The following is a 24,257-nucleotide window of genomic DNA, read 5'->3' as shown; positions in this document are numbered from 1 at the left end:
CACGCTCTAAGTCTCGTTAAAGAGCTTACGCTTTGACGTCACTTCCGTTTGCTAATGCTGCATGGGAATTGTAGTTTGTCAATGAGGGCGTAACATTGGGAAGAACGGTAAATGAACTACAACTCCCAATTAGCCTTAGCAGAAACCAGTGTGTGTAATCTGCTATCATGGGGGTTGTAGTCCTGGACTGAGAAATTGCTTGTTTTGTGGCTTTTTTGCTTATGATGGTAATGACAGCTCAGTGTCATGGTGACCTCATCTAGTTCCTGATATAGTTGTGGTAGTAGACATGCAGTGGAGGAGGACTACAAGTCCCAGCATTCTCAAGACTATCAGTGCAGCTAAGAAACAAGGGGATCAGGTAAAGTATGTGCATATTATAAGGGACTGATGTGATGTCACATACTTATTGGGTTCTATGGGTGATGTATGGATGCTTGTATGTGTAATGTGATGGTAATACATAGATTATAAGAGTCAGACAGCTGTGATGCACTATAAAGAGGGTCTGTCATGGGGTGCCTTCTATAATGGACATGCACTCTGCAAATTATTGCATAAAAAGTGCTGTGCGACCATGTCGATACCCTCTTGGGCACGGGTAGGGAACCCGTTGCAAAAGTACAACTCCCATCATGCCCGGACAGCCAAAGCTAAAGCTTTGGCTGTCCAGGCATGATGGGAGTTGTAGTTTTGCTACAGCTGGAGAGCCAAGGTTCACTACCCCTGCTCTTGGGGGTAGTATCTGTCTAGAGCAGTGATTTTCAACCTTTTTGAGCCGCGGTACACTTTTTATACTTATAAAATCCCGGGGCACACCACCAACCAAAATGGCACAAAATGACACTAAAACAGTACATATTATACATATAGTTAATAATATAGATTCTAAATGTATTTATACTCACTCTCCCCCCTGTGCTTCTCTCCACCATACTTCTCCCCCCTACTTCTCTCCTGTGCTTCTCTCCTGTGCTTCTCTCCACCATACTTCTCCCCCCTGCTTCTCTCATGTGCTTCTCTCCACCATACTTCTCCCCCCTGCTTCTCTCCTGTGCGTCTCTCCCCCATGCTTCTGTTCCACATGCTTCTCTCCTGTGCTTCTCTCCACCATACTTCTCTCCTGTGTGTCTCTCCCCTATACTTCTCTCCTGTGCGTTTCTTTCCTGTGCTTCTCTCCACCATACTTCTCTCCTGTGCTTCTCTCCACCATACTTCTCTCCTGTGCTTCTCTCCACCATACTTCTCTCCCCCCTGCTTCTCTCCGCTGCTTCTCTCCCCCATCCCCATGCTTCTCTCCCTGTCTCTCCCCCATCCCCCTGTTTCTCTCCCCCATCCCCATGTTTCTCTCCCTCATGCTTCTCTCTCCCTCTGTTTCTCCCCCATGTTTCTCTTCCCCATCCCCAGGTTTCTCTCCCCCATCCCCAGGTTTCTCTCCCCCCCCCTTCCTCCTCACCTCCTCCGAGATGGTCGCCGCTGCTGTCCGCCTCAGCTACTGGCACCTACTAGGGCCCGGACGTGCTCCTCCAATCAGCGGAGACCGGGAGCGTGGTGCGCTGCAGCGGGTCGTAGCGCAAACGTTGATTGGATGCGTGCATCACGGCCCACCGCAGCGCACCACGCTCCCGGTCTCCGCTGATTGGATAGGAGGAGCACGTCCGGGCGCTACAGGCGGCCAGTAGGTGAGGCGGACAGCAGCCTGACACAAATTGAGGGTGTTATCCTGTATATGAGTGTCAGTTCACTGCTAGTTTAGCACAGGTGCTGTTCTTCTAGTCTCACACAAGTTTAAAGGGGTACTCCAGTGAAAAACAAATATTTTTAATCAGTTGGTGTTAGACAGTGCTAGAGATTTTTAATTCTATTAAAAAATAAAAATCTCCAGTCTTCCAGTACTTATCAGCTGCTGTATGTCCTGCGGGAAGTGGTGTATTCTTTCTAGTCTGACACAGTGCTCTCTCTTGAAAGAATTTTTTTTTAATGGAGTACCACAGTAACACCCAACATACATGGACTGCAGATGTACAGTAAGAAAGTGTGGTGCAAGCCTGGGAAGCTATCTTCTGACACTTTAGTTACCTCCTGTCCCAACCATTCCCCCCCCCCCCCAGTAATGATAAATCTGCCCCACTGTTCATAGAAATTACATATTTAAAGGGATATTCCACTCAAACATAAGTTTTGATATGTTGCTGGCCTTGCTGAGACTAACAAGTTACTCTATATTTGTTATTATCTATTCAGATCCCTTCCCCTAGTTCTGAGCTGCTGCTTTCTGCTGAATATACAAAAATCTGTGTGTGAGCTTTTCTCTCTGTCTCCCCCCCCCCCTCCCTTCTGAGACAGATGATGTAATCAAGTCCCTGACAGGCTTTATCTGCAACATTGTAGCTTCTTTGTAATGCTGGGAGGGTTAATGACAATGAGCTCATCAACAACTTGACCTCAAATTACCCCTCCCAGCATTACAAGGAAGCTACAAAGTTGCAGATACAGCCAGTCATGGACTTGTTTACATCAGCCGTCTCAGAAGGGAGGGAGGAGGAGGGGGAGACAGAGAGAAAAGCTCACACACAGATTTTTGTGTCTTCAGCAGAAAGCAGCAGCTGAGAACTGGGGAACGAGGCAGAATAGATAATTCCAAGTATGGAAGGAATTATTAATCTCATCATGGGCAGCAACATATCAAAAGTTATGTTTGAGTGGAATACCCCTTTAAACAGCTAGGAAAACATTGGCAGATATGATACCTACATTACATTGGTGCCATTGCATGCAGACAAGGGCACAGATCCTTATGGAGTTCTAGTCTAAGGGTGGGTTAACACTGAGGAATTCTCGCGGATAAATCCCGCAGAATTCCGTCGCCTGTACGCGCGCATGGCTGCGCGCCTCTCCGCCCGTGCCATAGACACCATTCTATGCACGGGCGGATTACACATTCCGCCAAAAGAATTGACACATCAATTCTTTCGTCGGAATGCGGAATCAGCCAGCCCATAGAATGGTGTCTATGGAGCCAGGGGAAAGACGCGCGTCCGTGCACGCGTAAAGGCGACGGAATTCCTCAGTGTGAACCCCCACCTAATAAAGGGATCTCTTTACCTACCTCCTATTCACCTTCCAGTATGCGCCCACCCTTTTACAATACTCACTTTCTCTAATACCTCTCTCCTCCTCCTCCTTTCTGAACCGATAGGTATTATAGTCCTATCTCATTTTCTTGCTGCCTCTTTCGCCATAACATTGCCCTAACCATTATAATATAACCATTAATATAATACCTCACCTTCTGGGACGGGCGCAGTACCTGTCTGGTAGACTGTCTTTGCATCACCCCTACGTTCCGCTCTCCTGTTCCGTTTTTAGGGTGTAATCCTATACGGGTGGCAGCTCCCTGCTATTTCTGTATAGGCGCTGTACAACTAGTTGGGGGATATATAGGTTTATGTATACGACTTGTATTTGCTCTAATATCACGGTGTGTTATCACTTTCTAGATGTTGCGGTAGCGGCGTCTCTGGATCTGATATCTAAGCTGAAGCTGCAGATGGAGGTAATATACTGTGCCGAACACTGCCATTGCCCACGAACAAGTACTGATCTATGCACCAAACAACCATAACATTAAACATTAAAGGGGTTATCCAGGGAAAATCTTTTCAAATCATCTGGTTTCAGAAAGTTATATAGATTTGTAATTTACTTCTATTTAAAAATCTCAAGTCATCCCATACTTATCAGCTGCTGTATGTCCTGCAGGAAGTGGTGTATTCTTTTCAGTCTGACACAGTGCTCTCTGCCGCCACCTCTGTTCATGTCAGGAACTGTCCAGAGCAGGGGCAAATCCCCATAGAAAACCTCTCCAGCCCTGGACAGTTCCTGACATGGACAGAGGTGGCAGCAGAGAGCACTGTGTCAGACTGAAAAGAATACATTACTTCCTGCAGGACATACGGCAGCTGATAAGTATGGGAAGACTTGAGATTTTTAAATAGAAGTAAATTACAAATCTATATAGCTTTCTGAAATCATTTTATTTGAAAGAAAAAGATTTTCACTGGATAACCCCTTTAAGAGAATAAGGCTGGGTTCACACTCCGTATTTGCAATCTGTTTTTTTTTTTGTTTTTTTAAATCAGTTTTATGAAAAAACGGATGAAAAAAAAAGATGCATTTGTGTGCATCCTTTTTCATTGACTTCCATTATAAAAAAAAAAAACAGATCAAAAGAATTTTTGTTTAGCATACACAAAACAACCACGTTTTTGTGTATGTTAAAAAGGATGCATTTTTATGTTTTTTCTCATCCATTTTTTTTTTTTTTAAAAACCAGATGTAAGAATGGAATGCAAAAACGCAGTGTGAACCCAGCCTAACGGGGATTATAGGGAGACAATGAGGTCTGATCTGGGGTGGGATATATTAGTCAGTTCTTTGAGTTAAAGGGGCAAAAAACTGATGTCAGAAAGTTATATAGATTTGTAATTTACTTCTATTCAAAAATCTCAAGTCATCCCATACTTATCAGCTGCTGTATGTCCTGCAGGAAGTGGTGTATTCTTTCCAGAGAGCAGTGTGTCAGACTGGAAAGAATACACCACTTGCTGCAGGACATACAGCATCTGATAAGTATGGGAAGACTTCAGATTTTTAAATAGAAGTAAATTACAAATCTGCATAACTTTTCAACACTAGTTGATTTGAAAGTACCCCTTAAATGTGTTGGAAGCAGGAAAATGGGTAAGTGTAAGCATCTGAGTGACTATAGCAAGGACCATGTTGTGACCGGTAGATGTCCGGGTCAGAGCATCTCCTTTTAAATGATAAAACACACCTTTGTGCTGCACAGATGCTCTGTATTTTTTCGTATTGTATAGGTTTCTTCTTCTCTATATCTCAGGTTCCCATCAGGTTTGATGATGTGGCGGTGTACTTCACAGCGGAGGAGTGGGAGACATTGGGGATGCTGGAGAGGCTGCTGTACATGGACGTCATGCTGGAGAATTACTACAACCTCTTCTCCCTGGGTAAGATACTGCCATCATATCAGGTTTTTGTTGTCTTTTCAACAGTATCCCTCCATAAGCCCCGGACGTAGAACATGAATTCTTCCTTTATACCACAGCTGCTATTGCATTATCCCTTTTTTGGGGTTATATTAAGCACTGCATCGCTGCAGAGAGACTAAACAGCCCAGAACTGCATGGGTGGTAAGAGATGAGAGGGAAGTCTTTATTTACCTTTCAGGAACTGTGTGGATCGTCTTTAGCAGGCACAGAGCACATCTATGCCTCACCTCTACTTCCTGTGTGCTGTCTTGCTGAAGCTGTTACTAGAGACAGATTTCCCCTACCAACAGGCAGTGGACAGCAGATTACGGGGAAGTGAAAAATATAACATTACATGCTCCAACGCCATATTTCACAGTCAACCCCAGGATAACTTTAGCTCAAGACCATACACAACAAAGAAGTGCAATACACAAACACTTACATGTTTGCGCCCATCACATTTACATGGTACTAACTGTGACAAGGCATTTTTCTGAGATCTACATCTTTAACGAAATGGAGGCTGTAATGTACCCCCTATTGATCACATATTTATGGCCATTACTTGTCATGGTGGGAAACTCACCTGAGCTCCACAATCCAGAAGTTTCCATCCTACTTTACGATAGGTCAAACCTACTGCCATGATATTATGTCCATTTTGCTTCTACAGGTTTTGTCCACGAAAAACCTGAAATCATCTCTAGAATTCAGAAATTTCGAGGCCTTTGTCATACAGCAGGTGAGTGTGGATCATAAATCTATTATCTGGATCTGGTAGATTCCTTGACCTCACATGTACGGACTGTTTAAAATGTTTCAACCATAGCACCGGCCGCTGGTGAAGATAGGTTTCCCTATGCTGGATCCTCGTCGCCTCCTTATTGTTGTTCCTTGGATAGAGTCTATTTTCTTATAAGTGCATTTGTTGCTCATAGACTTCCCTGGTCTTCAGCTCCATCTCGGGATATGGTGTTCTTCCAGCTACTCCTCATTTAACCCCCCCCAAGTTGCGTAGGATTATATCTCCCATGATGTACATAAAACAAAGGTCATGTATGTTCTTCTGTTTTTCCATGTCAGATCTGCAACCCATCTCGGTGAAACCGGAACATGAGGATATTTCAGGGACCGACGTGTCTACTACATATTGGCGAGTTAAAAGTTCTTTGTATGGCAAGCTGGAACTTCTATTACAAGAGCAAATGTGCAAAGGGACAGAGCAGACGATCTGTCATTCAGAAGACTCTAACAGAGAAGACTCGGCAGACCAAGGTCTCTGTAATGGTAATAAGCCTTTAGTTCAGACACTCCGTGGACAATCCTTAGGGATTAAACCCCCGGTGACGTGTAAATCCCACCTCACCGAGAGGCATTACACCTGTACGGAGTGTGGAAAATGCTTCAACCGTAGTTCCCATCTATTAAGACACAAGAGAATCCACGCAGGCGAAAGGCCGTATTCCTGTGGTAAATGCGGAAAAAGTTTTATCGATAGCTCCCAGCTTGTTATACATAGAAGGACCCACACTGGTGAGAAGCCGTACGCCTGTAGTGACTGCGATAAGAGGTTCATATGCAAGTTGCACCTTGTGAGACACCAGCGATCACACACGGGTGAGCGGCCATACGTCTGCAGCAAATGTGGTAGAGGATTCGCTCAGAGCTGCAATCTTCTCACTCACTTGAGGACCCACACAGGGGAGAAGCCATTTTCTTGTTCTTATTGTGAAAAATGTTTTATTCGGAGGTCGCACCTCGTGCGCCATCAGCGGATCCACACTGGACAGGGGCCTTATGCGTGCAACGAATGCGACAAAAGCTTCACGGAAAGTTCTGGTCTGCTGAAACACCTAAGAACTCACACAGGGGAAAAGCCTTACTCCTGCACCCTGTGTCCTAAATCATTCATGGACAAGTCCGCCTTGGCTAACCACCAAAGGACACACACTGGGGAGCGGCCGTACCCATGTAGGGACTGCGGGAAGACGTTCTCCCACAGCTCCGCACTGGTCAAGCACGTCCGTATTCACACAGGTGAAAAGCCCTATGCCTGCGGAAAATGTGGGAAAAGCTTCTCTCAGACCTCAGCCCTTGTAAATCACGAGAGGACTCACACTGGAGAAAAGCCATTTTCATGTTCCGACTGTGGGAAGTGTTTTACACAAGCGTCGTCCCTCGTGAAACACCAGCGGACTCACACAGGAGAGCGACCGTACACGTGCGGAGAGTGTGGGAAGAGTTTTACCTACAGCTCTGTTCTAGTCAAACATGAGAGGACACACAAAAAACTCAAAGCTGCTTAAACATTTATTAAGGGTGCGTTCACACCTACAGGATCTGCAGCAGATCTGCAGCAGATTTGATGCTGTGTTCAGTTATTTAAAGGGAACCTGTCACCCCCCGTGCCGGGGTGACAGGTTCCCGACCCCCCGTTAGAGACCCCTATACTTACCTCATCGCGCCGGGTCCCGCTTCTGAAGATGGTCGGGTCCCGGAGATCTTAGCCGCCGCAGCCCGGAGCGCGCGCTGAGAGATGAGTCCAACGCTCATAGAGAATGACGGAGCGCTGGACTCTCCTGTCATTCTCTATGGGTGTTGGACTCATCTCAGCGCGCGCGCCGGGCTGCGGCGGCTGAGATCTCCGGGACCCGACCACCTCCAGAAGCGGGACCCGGCGCGATGAGGTAAGTATAGGGGTCTCTAACGGGGGGTCGGGAGCCTGTCACCCCGGCACGGGGGGTGACAGGTTCCCTTTAAATTAAATCTGCTGCAGAAAATCAGCTGCAGATCCTGTAGGTGTGAACGCACCATAAAGGGGTATTTTCAACACATAACAAGCTGGTTATTGGGGGTTTATTATATGGGATCCCCACAATCCTGGGATCGGTGCTCAGCCTCAGTATCATCAAACATTCTGAAGTTCAGCAGTCGGTGGTCAATTAAACCAGGTATGGGGAACCATAGACCCCTCCAATTGTAGAACTACAATTACCATCATGCCTGCGCATGATGAGAATTGTAGTTCTGCTAAATCTGGAGGGCCGAAGATTCCTCATCCCTGCAATAGACAATGCACCCAGTACTTGCTATGTACATGCAGTGTACTTCTTTCATTTTTGGGACAAATTATGGGGGAGATTTATCAAACATGGTGTAAAGTGAAACTGGCTCAGTTGCCCCTAGCAACCAATCAGATTCCACCTTTCATTCCTCACAGACTCTTTGGGAAATTAAAAGTGGAATCTGATTGGTTGCTAGGGGCAACTGAGCCAGTTCTACTTTATACCATGTTTGATAAATCTCCCCCTATGTCTCTATGGGGATTGTGGGGGTCCCAACAGATGGACTCCACCGATCAGCTTGTTCTGGATAACGTTTTTTTGTAATCCCAAACACCTTTTTTTTTCCTTTAAAAAATAAAACTGCAATAAACTCATCCATGTACTGTACTCTCTTGCACTACAGACGACACTAGTCACGTCAGTGGTTCTGAGCTGTAGTACCAGAGATAATTCATGGATCTGTCTTTCCTAGACCCATTTTATTTTCCTTATCATGAAGACCCTCCCTTCTAGATCAACAGTGTCTCGGACAGGAAATAGTTAACTGTTAGCAATACTTTGTATTACTGAACTGCTTATGGCCGAATCCATGATTTCCCGGACTCCCTAGGGGTGCATCCAACTTCTTCATCCACTGGTAATCAAATGCCGAGCGATCAGACTTGAGCATACTCAAGTTGTGCTCCTCTCTTATCATGACAGCTTGACTCCCAGGCTCTGTCCAGTCCTATATGTTTTGTCTATATGTTACTTTCTTCTATCTGTATACTAGTCCTGAATAAGCACCAGAGATAAGCGGACCATCGGACTTTTGGTCCGACAGCATCCGCACTCTCTCATCATGCCTGTGATCACGGCAGCATAGTTGCTATCCCACGAATATGCGGCCAGGATATTCCAGGGAATTCAAAATCGATTCCCTGGAATATCCTGGCCGCATATTCCCGGAAGTGCAACTATGCGGCCGGGATCACAGGCATGACGAGAGAGCGAACTGCTTTCGGACCAAAAGTCCAAACAGTTCGCTCATCTCTAATAAGCACCACACTAACTGGTGGGAGTCCAGTCTCCTCTGTGGTTGAATCAAAAACTTAAAAAAATAAAAATGTTTTTCACAAATTGTCGATGAGTGTCCGTCATATGGTGGGCCTGATTGGGTGGTGGTCCAATACAGACAAGAACAGACTTTCCTGGTGCTCTATGGCAGTCAAGCGGGTTCATTTCTCCTTGTCTGCTGAGTAAGGCAATAAAGGGGTTAATTCTTTCCTCAGGATTTCCTTAGTATTTCATAGGCGATATAATTATAGTCTGTGTTTCAGTACAGACGTTCTTCCTACGGGATGTGCTCGCATCATGGAGGGACTGGAGTTGAGAGACATTGATCTAGGGCAGTGCTTCTCAATTCCAGTCCTCAGGCCTCACCAACAGGTCATGTTTTGAGGATTTCCCATACAGAGAGCAGCTGTGAGAATACCTGATGCACTGAGTATAATTATATCACCTGTGAAATACTAAGGAAATCCTCAAAACATGACCTGTTGGTGAGGCCTGGAACTGAGAAGCACTGATCTAGGTTAATAGACAGGTCAGTACCTGCTGTCCGTGGGTTGGTAGCGGAGAGGTGAGTTCCATCGTATGTTCCCACCAACAGAATAAGAATCTAGTAAAAGGTGGAGGAGAAAACCCAAAGAATTATGGTGGAGCTGCTGTTTTCTGACTATTTCATTTCCAATAAACATGAATTAAAGTTAATTAATAAACTGTGTGTGATCCAGAACTGTGTCACAGAAATATACCGGTCCTGCAAAAGCAAGCTGTTACATGGGTACAGTAAGAAAAAATAGTTATGGAAAAAAGAAAAAGTGAAAAAAAAAATGGCTGGGTCTTCAAGAGGTAAAAGAGAGCCACCTCCTGCAAATCACATGACCACCCCCATCTTTACCATACAGCATGGTGTACACTACTCCCATCATCTTCTCCCCATGTATCCAGAGAAGACTGCATCATACCCGCAGCTGTTTGCTAGTAGAGCTCCTCTGCAACAGTCTCTTGGCATCCCTCTCCCTTAGGGCCCTAAAACACAGGACAATTATTGTGCACATTATAGTTATATCGTTTAAATTTAGTTTTGTGTAAATGCAGACCACTATAATAAACGACCAACGAGAAATCGTTCATCACTCATTTGGCGCTGACACCAAAATCAGTGTTAATCGTTCAGTGTAATTCCACACTATTCCTTTATTTGCTGGGATCAGATGGAGTAAATGATCAAAGTCACTAAAGCCCCTATTCCACGGGCCGACTGTGAGGAGCTGTAACGCTCGGCTGCTTTTCGTTCGCAGCTCGCTGCCACCGCTATTCCACGCTGCGGCGAGCGGGTGACTGCGGGAGGGGCTGCAGGGAGCTGCCCGGGTGATCGCTTGATCGTCCGGGCAGCCCATAGGGGATAGTGACGGTCTGCTGCCGCCGCTCCTATTCCACGGAGCAACGGCAGCATATCACTGATACCCTCTCCTCTCTCCCTCACTATCCCCTCCATAACCTCTCCCCTCTCTCACTATCCTCTCCATACCCTCTCCCCTTACCTCTCCTCTCCCTCACTATCCCCTCCATACTCTCTCCCTCACTATCCTTCCATACACGCTCTCCTCTCTCCCTCACTATCCCCTCCATACTCTCTCCCTCACTATCCCCTCCATACCCTCTCTCACTATCCCTTCCATACCCTCTCCTCTCTCCCTCACTATCCCCTCCATACCCTCTCCCCTTACCTCTCCTCTCCCTCACTATCCCCTCCATACTCTCTCCCTCACTATTCCCTCCATACACTCTCTTCTCTCCCTCACTATTCTCTCTATATTCTCTCCCTCACTATCCCTTCCATACACTCTCTCCCTCACTATCCCCTCCATACACTCTCTCCTCTCTCCCTCACTATCCCCTCCATACACTCTCTCCTCTCTCCCTCACTATCCCCTCCATACACTCTCTCCTCTCTCCCTCACTATCCCCTCCATACTCTCTCCCTTACTATCCCCTCCATACACTCTCTCCTCTCTCCCTCACTATCCCCTCCATACCCTCTCCCCTTACCTCTCCTCTCCCTCACTATCCCCTCCATACCCTCTCTCCTCTCTCCCTCACTATCCCCTCCATACACTCTCTCCTCTCTCCCTCACCATCCCCTCCATACACTCTCTCCTCTCTCCCTCACTATCCCCTCCATACACTCTCTCCCTCACTATCCCCTCCATACACTCTCTCCTCTCTCCCTCACTATCCCCTCCATACACTCTCTCCTCTCTCCCTCACTATCCCCTCCATACACTCTCTCCTCTCTCCCTCACTATCCCCTCCATACTCTCTCCCTTACTATCCCCTCCATACACTCTCTCCTCTCTCCCTCACTATCCCCTCCATACCCTCTCCCCTTACCTCTCCTCTCCCTCACTATCCCCTCCATACCCTCTCTCCTCTCTCCCTCACTATCCCCTCCATACACTCTCTCCTCTCTCCCTCACCATCCCCTCCATACACTCTCTCCTCTCTCCCTCACTATCCCCTCCATACACTCTCTCCCTCACTATCCCCTCCATACACTCTCTCCTCTCTCCCTCACTATCCCCTCCATACTCTCTCCCTTACTATCCCCTCCATACACTCTCTCCTCTCTCCCTCACTATCCCCTCCATACCCTCTCCCCTTACCTCTCCTCTCCCTCACTATCCTTCCATACACTCTCTCCCTCCATACACTCTCTCCTCTCTCCCTCACTATCCCCTCCATACCCTCTCCTCTCCCTCACTATCCCCTCCATACCCTCTCCTCTCCCTCACTATCCTTCCATACACTCTCTCCTCTCTCCCTCACCATCTCCTCCATACACTCTCTCCCTCACTATCCCCTCCATACACTCTCTCCTCTCTCCCTCACTATCCCCTCCATACCCTCTCTCCCTCACTATCCCCTCCATACTCTCTCCCTCACTATCCCCTCCATACTCTCTCCCTCACTATCCCCTCTCTCCCTCACTATCCCCTCCATACACTCTCTCCTCTTTCTCTCCCACCACTTACAGTTCCCTCCGCACCCTGCTCCCATACATACACACAGGGCTAAGCCCCTCCCCTTCCGCTCTGATCACATGACCACTCCCTCTCCTGCCATGGTGACATGGACTCTGTGTGGATCACCTGCATTGTATTGTAGATGAGGTTTCAGGCGAGGGAGCTGTGCCATGCAGGGGAGCAGGACTACAAGTCCCAGCAGCCCCCAGGTGATCAGTGCAGCTGAGGGGATCAGGTAATGTGATGGCTGATGTCACAGTGTTATTGTGCTGTATGTGTGATGGGATGTACACAGGCATGCTGAGCCCTCCATAGTGACAGCCCTGCAGCTGTGTATTCACTGACAGGTGACAGAGATCCTGAGCAATAGGAGTGTGAGGGACTGCCAGTCCAGGCAGGATGGGGATTGTAGTTCTGCAGCCCAGGCAGGATGGGGATTGTAGTTCTGCAGTCCAGGCAGGATGGGGATTGTAGTTCTGCAGCCCAGGCAGGATGGGGATTGTAGTTCTGCAGCCCAGGCAGGATGGGGATTGTAGTTCTGCAGACCAGGCAGGATGGGGATTGTAGTTCTGCAGCCCAGGCAGGATGGGGATTGTAGTTCTGCAGACCAGGCAGGATGGGGATTGTAGTTCTGCAGACCAGGCAGGATGGGGATTGTAGTTCTGCAGACCAGGCAGGATGGGGATTGTAGTTCTGCAGACCAGGCAGGATGGGGATTGTAGTTCTGCAGACCAGGCAGGATGGGGATTGTAGTTCTGCAGCCCAGGCAGGATGGGGATTGTAGTTCTGCAGCCCAGGCAGGATGGGGATTGTAGTTCTGCAGCCCAGGCAGGATGGGGATTGTAGTTCTGCAGTCCAGGCAGGATGGGGATTGTAGTTCTGCAGACCAGGCAGGATGGGGATTGTAGTTCTGCAGCCCAGGCAGGATGGGGATTGTAGTTCTGCAGACCAGGCAGGATGGGGATTGTAGTTCTGCTGACCAGGCAGGATGAAGTAGCCTGAAAGTGTAGTCTGTATGTAATGAGAAGCTCAATGGCCTCCACAAATCCACAGCAGCCGCTTGTGCATAAAACTTTATTGCAAATGTGTTAATATCTATTTTTTCTCATTAAGGACATGAGACGTCAGTGGTTGGAAAAGTGCCGTGTTTCTGGCGGACCCACCACCTATCTGATCTGGTAGGTATTGGGGTCATCACCACACTATACACCAGGGGTAGGGAACCTTGGCTCTCCAGCTGTTGCAAAACTACAACACCCATCATGCCTGGACAGCCAAAGCTTTAGCTTTGGCTGTCCAGGCATGATGGGTGTTGTAGTTTTGCAACAGCTGGAGAGCCAAGGTTCCCTACCCCTGATATACACCTACCGTCTGTACACTAGAGATATGAGATAACCACAAGGCAATCATTCTCTTTCAGGCATGATGACAGCACAAGTTCAGGTTCATGAAACCACTGGGTGATTGTACAGATCTGGAGGTAAGAAATTTACCCTGAACATTTTTTGTTAGGTTATTAGTTATTATTTTATTGGTATCTTCAATATATTTTTGGAAGCATCAATATCAGATTGGTAAGGAGTCGACTCTTCACTGCTGGGCTCATATATGTCCGGTTATCTGGCCCCGTCGTGAATGACAACATCAAATGTTGGATCTTTTGCATGTGAAGTCTGACCAGTTGACTTATAGCAGGGGCGTCAAACTGGTTGGACAACTACATGGTGACTGGACAGCAAAAGGTTTAGCACAATAGGGATCATAGTTTTGCAACAGCTGGTGGGCCGTCAGTTTGACACTAGAGATAAGCGAACCCCCAGCATGCTCGAGTCCATCCGAACCCGAACTTTCGGCATTTGATTAGCGGTGGCTGCTGAAGTTGGATAAAGCCCTAAGGCTATGTGGAAAACATGGATATAGTCATTGGCTGTATCCATGTTTTCCAGACAACCTTAGAGCTTTATCCAAGTTCAGCAGCCGCTGCTAATCAAATGCCGATCGTTCGGGTTAGGATCGACTCAAACCCGAACCCGGTTCGCTCATCTCTGTTTGACACCCCTTACCTATAGACTGATGGTCCGTTTACACAAAGCAATAATTCACCCAATCGATCGTTTAACGATTTTAAAGCAACAATTTGGTTTTTATAACGATCAGTGTTTAGACGAATAAATGGTTATAAAAATTGATCGTTTTTAAGATCGCTTAAGCCTGTCTCACACATAGGGTGAATCTTTGAAAGACTGTTTACACAAAGCGATCTGCGAATTTTTAGCGAACGACCAACGTTGATTTGAGAAAATGTTGAAAGATCAAAATGAACGATTTCGCTGTGTTTACATGAGCCGATTATCGCTCGAATGTGATCGTTATTGAGAAAATTCAAACGATAATCGTTCCGTATAAACGCACCATGAGATGTGGCGTGGCATCGGACCTATGGACCATCCAACATGTTTGCCATCCATGGATCACTTGATCACAATACCCTGTATATGCCCTTACTGTACATTTGGTAGCAGCTGAAGTTAGTATTGTTGTAGCTCATCTAATACAAGGAAAGCAATAGAAAGATTGGAGGAGCACCACAGTCACCTCATTAGTGAGGGTCCATCTCCTATCACGCCCTCTAAATTCATATTAATGGCTTTTATATGGTAAGCCTATATATATTTAAGAGGTTATCCAGCATTAGAAAAACATGGCTGCTTTCTTCCAAAAAACAGCGCCACCCAAGTCCTCAGATTATGTGTGGTATTGCATCTTAGCCCTATTCACTTCAATGGAGTTGAACTGCAGTGCTACACAAGTCTATGGGGCAAGTCTATGGGGAAAGAAGAGATGTCTGCACACATCTCTCTGTGCTTGTTCCACTGATCTGTCCATGTCTGACTGATAAAACTTTTTATTTGTGACAGGTATGATTTACAGTCAAAGAAAACCTGTTTAAAGGGGTTCTCCAGGAAAAAAGATAGATTTAGATGCTTTCTTCCAGAAACAGCTAAGTTTGGGTGTGGTATTGCTATTATTCCAATGACGTGAATGGAGCTGAGTTGCAATACCTCACACAACCTATAAAAATCATGGGACATCAATGCGAATAACAGAGGGAGTTCTCTCCCTATTTAACCATCTACATCCCAGTGTCCCCATTCGCTGCAGCATCTAAGGGGTATAGTAGATCTTATGCTAAAATATAGCTGTTATATAAAAGCGAACAATTTTAATCAGTTTTTTTTCTTCCTGTTTTCGGTAGAATCATGCCAAGCTGTTTGGTAACCCATTGCATCAGCAAGACTGGAAGAAAGGGCCAGAGCGAGCAGATTATATTACACCCCTTCCCCAAGGATATCAGCAGAATAAAGGTATGGCTGCAGCAGACCGGTCAGATCTACACAGATCTAAATGCATTGGCCCAGAAGATACTGGACGAGAACAAGCAAAACAAGTATCGCCTGTGCTCCTGCCACTTCACCCTGGACTCCTACATCTTCAACAAACATGGAAGATCCTTAAAGGTGGACGCCATCCCCTCCATCTTTCCCATTGTGAAAGAGGGAGAATATATCATTGCAGAAAATCTGAAGAAGAACCGAGTAAAGAGAGTAAGGAAAGGTTTGGATGCGTCCGGTTCCGCTACCTCGATGAATGAGAGATATCCAGATCTGGCGCTATTGGATAAAAACAGGCAAAACCAATATGGGCTGTGCCCGTGCCACTTCAATCTGGACCCCTATATTTTCAGTAGCCATGCGACAGCTTTGGAAGTCGATGCCGTCCCCTCTATTTATCCCATTGTCAAAGAAGAGAAATGTATTATGGAAGAAAATAGGATGAAAAATTGTGTAGATCAGCTGAAGAGACCTTATGATACAGCCGCTCCGACTACCTCGACTAATGGGCGGCTAATAGCCCAAGAGGAGGAGGCGCTCCAGGGCGTACAACTGACAAAAATCGGATTTTGCAGCACAGGGACGCAAACCGATTCCACTCTGTCAAACTCTGTTGTCTTTATCCAAAAAAAGGGATCCAAAAAGGGATCTGGTGTTCAGGAGAGACCGTTCACTCTCGGTAAGTATCACCACATATACAGTACATATTGTTTACTCCTGTACGGGCAATGCTTACAGTAATCCGTCTCCAAGGGAATCTGTCGCTAGGTTTATACCCCTGTAACTGAGGGTGAAAGAAATGCTCAACAGATTGGTGTATTACTTACATCATTCTGTTCAGCCGTTCTCCTAATATGCAGGAGAATAGGATTCTTGTCACACCCCTCCCCCCCTGCCCTCTAGCTGCTCATTGACAGTTGACTGCCTATACACAGCAGCTGGTGAGCGGAGTTTGCTGGTGCTCATGAATATCAAGGACTACAGGGGGATATCCCGAATCACCTTCACAGAACAGTGTAAGTGTTACAACATTCTGTTCAGCCTCTTTGTCACTAGTTTCTGCTAGCCTTAGATGGGACAACATAATTCCATTAATGGATGTAGAACCTGCTGATCTGGCCATCTAGTGTGCATGGGGGCTTACTGACCTACTGAATGGTTAGGCAATTTGATTTCAATATGCCCAGACCTTTTATTATAAGGAGAGATAAGCTGCCAAGGCTTTCATTCAAACATACGCAAACTCATCTGAGTCAAGCATGCACTTAAATGAGTGGGGGAGATGACTGTTAGCCAAATAAGTGTTTAGCCAACAGCTCTCTAAAGTGTATTGCTAGCTTTAGATGCTCATTTAAGAGACTCACTGTCAGTAAGTTTCTGCTTTCCTATCTCAGGGTAGCATGACTTAGTGACAGAGAAGCTGAACAGAATGATGTATCACTTACATTGTTCTGTGCAGCTGATCCAGAGATATCCTCCTGAATAACATGGACAATAAGTAGTCCTCTCCATTATGTGTGTGAGCTCAGTAGTCCTGGATATTCATGAGAAGCATAAAACTCCACCCACCAGCTGCTGATTATCAGTTATCTATCCATGCTGTGTATAGGCAGTCAGCTGTCAATCAGCAGCTGGAGGGCAGGGGGGGTGGCAAGAATCCTATTCTCCTGCATATTAGGAGAACAGCTGAACAGAATGATGTAAGTAATACACCTATCTGATCAGCATTTTTGTCATTAGTTAATGCTGTCCTCATATTTCAGACGGCATAAACCTAGTGACAGATTCCCTTTAAGGTTAGCTTACACGTACCGTATCACAACGGATTGATGGTGCTGATCCTGTATGTGTAAACACATCCTAAGGGCATATGGTATCAACTGGGAGACCACCACACATATATATACAGTGACAGACCTGTGATCTGTATTGTCAGCAGTCTTTGTTGTCACCCAGCTTTCCTAGAAACAGAGTAACGATTGACCAGAAGTTTTTGCTTGCCCTGGATAAAACTCCAATATTGGGGGTGTTTAATACTCTGTTTTATCTTGGCATATCCTGACTCTTCTAGATGCTGCGGTTACAGCGTCTCTGGATCTGATATCTAAGCTGAAGCACGAAATGGATTCCTTGTTACATGAGGTAATATACTGGGCCATTGCTGGTGAACATACTGAAGCATATATTCCTCATGGTTAGATTATGCACCCCTGGCTGACTGCTTGCTGTCAGTGAATGGAGCCACCTGAGCTTACATCCAGAGCCCGGAATCCTGCCCATTTGTTCCAGGAATCTTTTAGGTTTTTTTCTCTCTATATCTTAGGTTCCCATCAGGTTTGATGATGTGGCGGTGTACTTCACAGCGGAGGAGTGGGAGACAATGGGGATGCTGGAGAGGCTGCTGTACATGGACGTCATGCTGGAGAATTACTACAACCTCTTCTCCCTGGGTAAGATACTGCCGCCATGTCTGGATCTTTTTTTGGCAACGTTCACCAAAACTTTGGCTCAATGTCCTAGGGAATAGGATTCCAGCTTACTTTACAGAATGGAAACCACTCTTTGGGCATCTAAGCTGACATCTTACCCTTTAAAGGGAACCTGTCACATTAAAAATATTTTGATTTGAATTTCCAAGGATTGCAGCTAGAGAAGCGGCGGATTTATTGATGTGATATTTCCTTTCTGGACACTTGCGCTGGAAAAAAACTTTTAAGGGTGCCTTCACACATAACGACTCGCAACAAAAAACTCGCTGCGAGTTTCTGCTACGAGCCGAGGTCCTGGAAGGCCCCTATCACTACATACAAGCAGTGGTCTGAAAGACCGCTGCGTGTTTGTAATGCAGCCGCCCCCTTAACCCCTTCGGCTCACAACCACTGATTGGCTGGGCGGCAGAGCAAGACGCCGGGACCCCGTGCAGCCAGAGCCAGGTAATGTATGGAGACAGCGGTGCGGGACCGTGACCGGTGCGGGAGCCGAAGGGGTTAAGGGGGCGGCTGCATTACATACACGCAGCGGTCTTTCAGACCACTGCTTGTATGTAATGATAGGGGTCTTCCAGGACCTCGACTCATAGCAGAAACTCGCAGCGAGTTTTTTGCTGCGAGTCGGTATGTGTGAAGGCACCCTTAAAGAGACTCTGTCAGTAGGTTTAGGCTGTCCTATCTCAGGGTAACATAAACTAGTGACTGAGAAGCTGAACAGAATGATGTATCCCTTACATTGTTCTGTGCAGCTGATCCAGAGAGATCCTCCTGAATAACATGGACAATGAGTAGTCCTCTCCATTATGTGCATGAGCCCAGTAGTCCTTTATATTTATGAGAAGCAGAAAACTCTGCCCACCAGCTGCTGAGCGAACTGTCAGTCAGCAGCTGGAGGGCAGGTGAGGGGTGTGGCAAGAATCTATTCTCCTGCATATTAGGAGAACGGCTGAACATAATGATGGAATCAATACACCGATCTATTCAGCATTTCTGTCACTATTTTATGCCGCCCTCATTTTAGTCCACATAAACCTAGTGGCAGATTCTCTTTAAGTCCCTATATAACTTATCAGCTCTTCTTCCTGTGAGCTTCATCGTAGCTCTGAGTTTACCTGCCAACATAATATTATATCCAATTTACTTTCACAGGTTTTATCTATGAAAAACCTGAAATCATCTCCAGAATGGAAACGGGCCTTGACCTTTGTCATACAGCAGGTTAGTGTGGACTAGTGTGGATAAATGTCTTGTAAATTTCTTAAAGAAGCACTGTCGCAAAAGAAAAAAAATTAAGAGATCAACATGAGTTGTGATCACAAGCAGTCTTACAATATATTCTTCTATACTTTTCTATGTTTAAATAAACATTTTACATATGTTTGTCTGCTTTCCTGTCAAACTGTGCTCCGTGCTCCTTCCTCTTTTCTCTATTCAAAAAAGAGACCAAACACAGGAGTCCTTTGCATACTCACAGAGATGTCTTGGTTTTGATTGGACCAGGCATGGACCGGGACAAGTCTTCACTGTGCATGTGTACAGCTGTTGCGTGTCCAAATTCAGAAGCAGGGAATCCTGGGGGTGCTTGCATTGAATGGTCAGCTCTCCTGTCACAAAGCACCAAAACCTCTGTAACCAGACAGTGATATTATGCTGACTGCATTGTTACATAACAAACAGCATTGTCTCCTGGTCAGCTGCAGAGCTGATAATATTAGTAAAAGTTAAAGCGTAACTGTCATTTCAGGGTCATTTTTCTGAAAACAATAAATATCAACAGTACAAGCGATTTTAAGAAACTCTGTTAAAGGTTTTATTTAGCAAAAGAGTTTCCTTATGTACTGAAAAAGCTGTTTTTCTAGGTCCCCCCTCACTTCAGAAGAATCAGGACTTCTGTGTCCATTACGCTCTATGGAGAGGGGAGGGGCTGAGAGGAGTAAGTGAGCATGGAGCAGTCCTGCACAGCACAACACCCTGCAATCTTCTCTCAGCAAGTTCCCAGATAAGCACTGACCTTTCTGACCTCTGAATCCAGCGTTTTAGCTGCCCAGACAGTCTACAAACAGCTGACCTTCATGTCTCTTCTTCCTGCTTCCTCATCTCCCTCGGCTCCTCCCCCCTCCATAGGATATAATGGACACAGCAGAACCCGTCTTCACTGGCTTCTCTGTAATGAAGACGGCTTTGCCTGACAGTTACACTTTAATAATATAATTAGTATAAGTTAATTGCCCTCATTTGATATACAACCTGCGTGATGAACAGGTGTCCTTCCATGCTTGACATTATCATATTATATCCATTTTACCTCCACAGGTTTTGCCTATGAAAAACCTAAAACCACCTCTACAATGGAGAAAAGCCATAAAGCAGGTGAGTGTGGACCATAAAGAGAATCTGCCATCTGTTTTTTGCAGATTGCTGTACCTCACTGGGAGACATTACACACGTACAGACTGTGAAAAATGTTTCAACCATAGTTCATACCTAGAGATGATCAAACCTCAAGCATGCTTGAGTTTGTCTGAACCAGAGCATGCAGCATCTGATTACCGGTGGCCAGAGTAGTTGGATGCCGCCCTGGGGAGTCCTGGAAAACATGGATAGAGTCTAAGGGCCCTATTCCACGGGACAAATATTGTTCCGATAATCCTTAAATAGTTCGGAACAAAGCGATAATCATTCGGTTGAATAGCAGTTAACGATTAAACAACGAACGAGAAATCGTTGATCGCTTAATAAGACCTGGACCTATTTTTATCGTTGCTTGTTCGCAAATTGTTCGCATGGAATAAGACGTCGTTCTCAGTAGCGCCGAACGCAATAGCGACGACAAGATGACCGCAAGAATGATTATAATTAACGATCATCTTTCCGTGTCATTGGATGAATGATTTCAGGTCGTTCGCAATAACGGTCGTTTGAAATAATTTATGGTTATCGATTATCCGAACGATAATTGTCCCGTGGAATAGGGCCCTTAGGGTCCTATTACACAGAGCGATTTTTTAACGACTAACGATAAACGAATATGTAATATGGTGAACCTGAAATCTTTCACCATATTACACAGAACGATGATCGTTAGATACGATCGTTACTATGATCGTTATTGCGATCGTTACTATGATCGTTTATTCCTTCTGATCCCAGCAAGACAATGAACAATGTGCAATTACACTGAATGATTAGCGAACAAATGTGGAATTACAGCGAACGATTAACGATAATTTTAGGTTCAGATCTAAATCAACGGTCAACGACATACGAACAATTTTCCAATCACTGCCTACAATTACACTGAACGATAATCGTCCCGTGTAATAGGGCCCTTAAGTCTATGACTGTATCCATGCTTTCCAGGCATCAAACTGCTTCAGCCGCTGGTAATCAAATTGCTGCATGCTCGAGTTCAGTCTTCTCTATTCATATCTATTAAAGAGCAGGGCGGGTGGCGATCGGGGCGGCCGCGGGGGTGGCGATTGAGCCGGCGCAGGAGGCTGCGGCTGAGCGGGGGCCGGGCGGCGAGCGAGGCTGCGAGCAGCTGGACTTTTGCGCGATGACTGTTTACACGGAACGATCGACATTTTTTTTGCGAACGACGATTTCATAACATGTTGAAAGATCAAAATGAACGATTTCTCGTTCGTCGTTTGATCGTTCGCTGCGTTTACACGTACGATTATCGTTCGAATTTGATCGTTATCGCGCAAATTCGCACGATAATCGTTACGTGTAAACGCACCTTTAGTCCACCCAAGATCAGGAGCAGAGTTCAGCATCCATGCCTCCTCTTTGCCTTGACTGATTGATGTGCACAGTTTAGTTCTGGAAGCCGAGACCCTTATGTCAGACAAGTGATGGGGAGGGAGGTGCATTGCGTGCCATGGCCTGTCACCACCTCTTTGACACTTGAGCTGTGAGCATAATTTACAAAAATAATCCGTGTTGGCAAGTGGCCATATTTCTGACATAAATGCAGAAAAAGTTTAAAGGGGTAGTTCACAATTTTTTTTTTCCTTCAAATCAACTTGTGCCATAGATTTGTACCTTTCTGTCACCAGTTTATTTGAAAGGAAAAATTTTGGGGTGAACAACCCCTTTAATGAGTTAGTCCCAGATCCTGCCCTAGTGGTTTAACAGTTCAAAAGCCTATGTACCTGCTGACATAGTGTTATGTCCACTTTACAGGTTTTGCCTATGAAAAGCCTGAAATCATCTCCGGAATGAAGAAGGGTCAAGACCGCTGTCCTACAGCAAGTGAGTGCGGACTATAGAGGAAATCCGCCATCTCCATCCTGTAGATTCCTTGATCTTTCATGTTTTGTGTTTTCATACCATGTTCTCCACAATCATCTCCAAGGGCAGACATGCAGCCCATGCTAGGGACCGGACTGCACCTTGGCGGGAGCCACTTCCCCCATTGCACATTATAGGAGCACTGTATTCCCTACGACTCCATCTCTGGATATTGCGTTTATGTAAAACAAAGGTCTTTTATTTTCCCTTTTCAGATCTGCAGCCCATCACAGTCAAACAGGAACCGGAGGCCGATGTGTCCACTAGATACTGGACAGTGGAAAGTTCTATGTGCGGCGAGCAGGAACTTCTATTACAAGAACAAATGTGCAACGGAGCCGAGCAGCCAATCTATCATTCAGAAGACTCTAGAAGACAAGAGCCAGTAGACCAGACTTTCTATAATGGTAATGGACTCTCTCAAGGAAAGACGTGGACTGGGTCTGAACTGATGGCGGACTGTGAATCCCAGCTCTCTGAGAGACAATACATATGTACAGACTGCGGTAAATGCTTCAGCCGTACCTCAAATCTAGCAAGACACAGGAGAATCCATGAAGTCAATAGGTCGTATATCTGTGGAAAATGCGGAATCCTCATAGATAGCACCCTGCTTCTTATCCATAGAAAGATGTACAATGGTAGGAAGCCGTATACCTGTAGCTTCTGTGGTTCATATGTAGTTTGCACCTTGTGAGGCCCTAGTAATCCCACGGGTGAGCGCCCATACTAGTGTAGTGGTGAGCTCAGATCTTGTCCACCACACGGGAGAAGATAGAGTCTTGTTTTATCCAGAGGTAACACCTTAGCCATCAGAAGTGGATCCACACTGGATAGGAGCAATGAATGGGGCAAAAGCTTCATGGAACGGTCTGGTCTGCTGATACATCTGAGAACACGCATGCAGCCATTGTCCTTTATGGCTAAGTAAGGGTTAAGTAACCACAGAACAGTGCACATTGGGGAGCGGCCATATCTGTAGGGACTGCAGGAAGACACTCTCTCCGGATTCTGACTTGTTAAAGTTTATCCGTATTGCGGGAACATCTTTTCTCGGTCATCGCCTTTTCTGACTTACAAGACACCTCACACTGGAGTGAAGCCATTTTCACATTGACCGCAGCATCTAGAGTATTACCCCTATTATTTATTATTGAACTGCCTGTCATTCACAATGTTTGTATGATTCTCCTTTATACAATCTGTTATCGGTTGCCGTTTGCTGGTTTGGAGATAATAAATGCGACTCCCTTTCCATTTTCTAGCGTTGTATTAAAGGGGTCGATGAGCGTTACAAGAATTTAGCAACTTTATTCCAGGACGGCACCACACCTGTCAATGGTTGGTGTCTGGAATTGCAGCTTGGCTCCACTAAAAAGAATAGGAAACATCACACAAAACCTGTGTAATCCTGGACAACTTCTTATCTGTAGGAGTAGCTACTTAGTCTAACAAAGTTTCAATATTTTCTTTTAAGATGAAACCTCCAGCCCATAGAGAAAACTTAAAGGGAAACTAGAAGCATGTAACCCGCTGTTCTATCACTATAGCGCACAGGGCACTGAGGATAAAGGTAACTTTTTACCTTGATCTTTGGCGCTGTTTTTAGTATATGTTATATACTAATGAGGTTTTTTGGTGCATCGGGGATGGGACTACCACTCTCAGCGCACCTATCCACCCATCTAATGAATATTGGGGCGGTGCTGTGTAGTGATGTCACTGTGGTGCTAATCAATGCACAGCAATGAATATTCATTAGAAGGGTCTGACTGGCTAGGGGGAAGGGCAGTAGTTCACCTTCCCCCCTACCCCCAGTGCACCCAACCGCATCATTTGCATGTGAAAGAAACTATGATGAATAATATCCTATTATATAATATCTGGCGCT

The 24,257-nt window shown here is 45.9% G+C and overlaps 2 protein-coding genes across 2 annotated transcripts; both read left to right on the top strand.

Moving 5' to 3' along the window:
• Positions 1-55: 55 nt before the first annotated feature.
• LOC138767478 (zinc finger protein 436-like) lies at positions 56-7,368 on the top strand. Its single transcript, XM_069944989.1, has 5 exons — positions 56-361; positions 3,501-3,556; positions 4,904-5,030; positions 5,728-5,796; positions 6,138-7,368. Exons 2-5 carry the CDS (start codon positions 3,551-3,553, stop codon positions 7,358-7,360), a joined length of 1,425 nt encoding a protein of 474 aa, XP_069801090.1. The 5' UTR covers positions 56-361; positions 3,501-3,550; the 3' UTR covers positions 7,361-7,368.
• A 4,902-nt stretch (positions 7,369-12,270) lies between these two features.
• LOC138767468 (uncharacterized) lies at positions 12,271-23,638 on the top strand. The gene is made up of 10 exons (XM_069944977.1): positions 12,271-12,424; positions 13,303-13,367; positions 13,610-13,669; positions 15,446-16,260; positions 17,653-17,723; positions 17,905-18,031; positions 19,220-19,288; positions 20,384-20,440; positions 22,259-22,327; positions 22,582-23,638. The coding sequence occupies exons 4-10, from the start codon at positions 15,450-15,452 to the stop codon at positions 23,061-23,063; spliced, it is 1,686 nt and encodes a 561-aa protein (XP_069801078.1). The 5' UTR covers positions 12,271-12,424; positions 13,303-13,367; positions 13,610-13,669; positions 15,446-15,449; the 3' UTR covers positions 23,064-23,638.
• Positions 23,639-24,257: the final 619 nt, after the last annotated feature.

The sequence above is a fragment of the Dendropsophus ebraccatus genome, chromosome 1 (assembly GCF_027789765.1).
Source record: "Dendropsophus ebraccatus isolate aDenEbr1 chromosome 1, aDenEbr1.pat, whole genome shotgun sequence".
NCBI classification, from domain to species: domain Eukaryota; kingdom Metazoa; phylum Chordata; class Amphibia; order Anura; family Hylidae; genus Dendropsophus; species Dendropsophus ebraccatus.
Note: the sequence above shows the minus strand (reverse complement) of the source record. Positions and strands in the feature narration are given on the sequence as shown.

Coding starts and splice junctions, on each gene's coding strand:
- LOC138767478 (XM_069944989.1), top strand. Junction 5,031..5,727: donor CTACAACCTCTTCTCCCTGG/GTAAGATACTGC, acceptor TTGCTTCTACAG/GTTTTGTCCACGAAAAACCT. Junction 5,797..6,137: donor AGGCCTTTGTCATACAGCAG/GTGAGTGTGGAT, acceptor TTTCCATGTCAG/ATCTGCAACCCATCTCGGTG.
- LOC138767468 (XM_069944977.1), top strand. CDS start 15,450: ATGCCAAGCTGTTTGGTAACCCATTGCATCAGCAAGACTGGAAGAAAG. Junction 17,724..17,904: donor TGGATTCCTTGTTACATGAG/GTAATATACTGG, acceptor TCTATATCTTAG/GTTCCCATCAGGTTTGATGA. Junction 19,289..20,383: donor TGACCTTTGTCATACAGCAG/GTTAGTGTGGAC, acceptor TTACCTCCACAG/GTTTTGCCTATGAAAAACCT.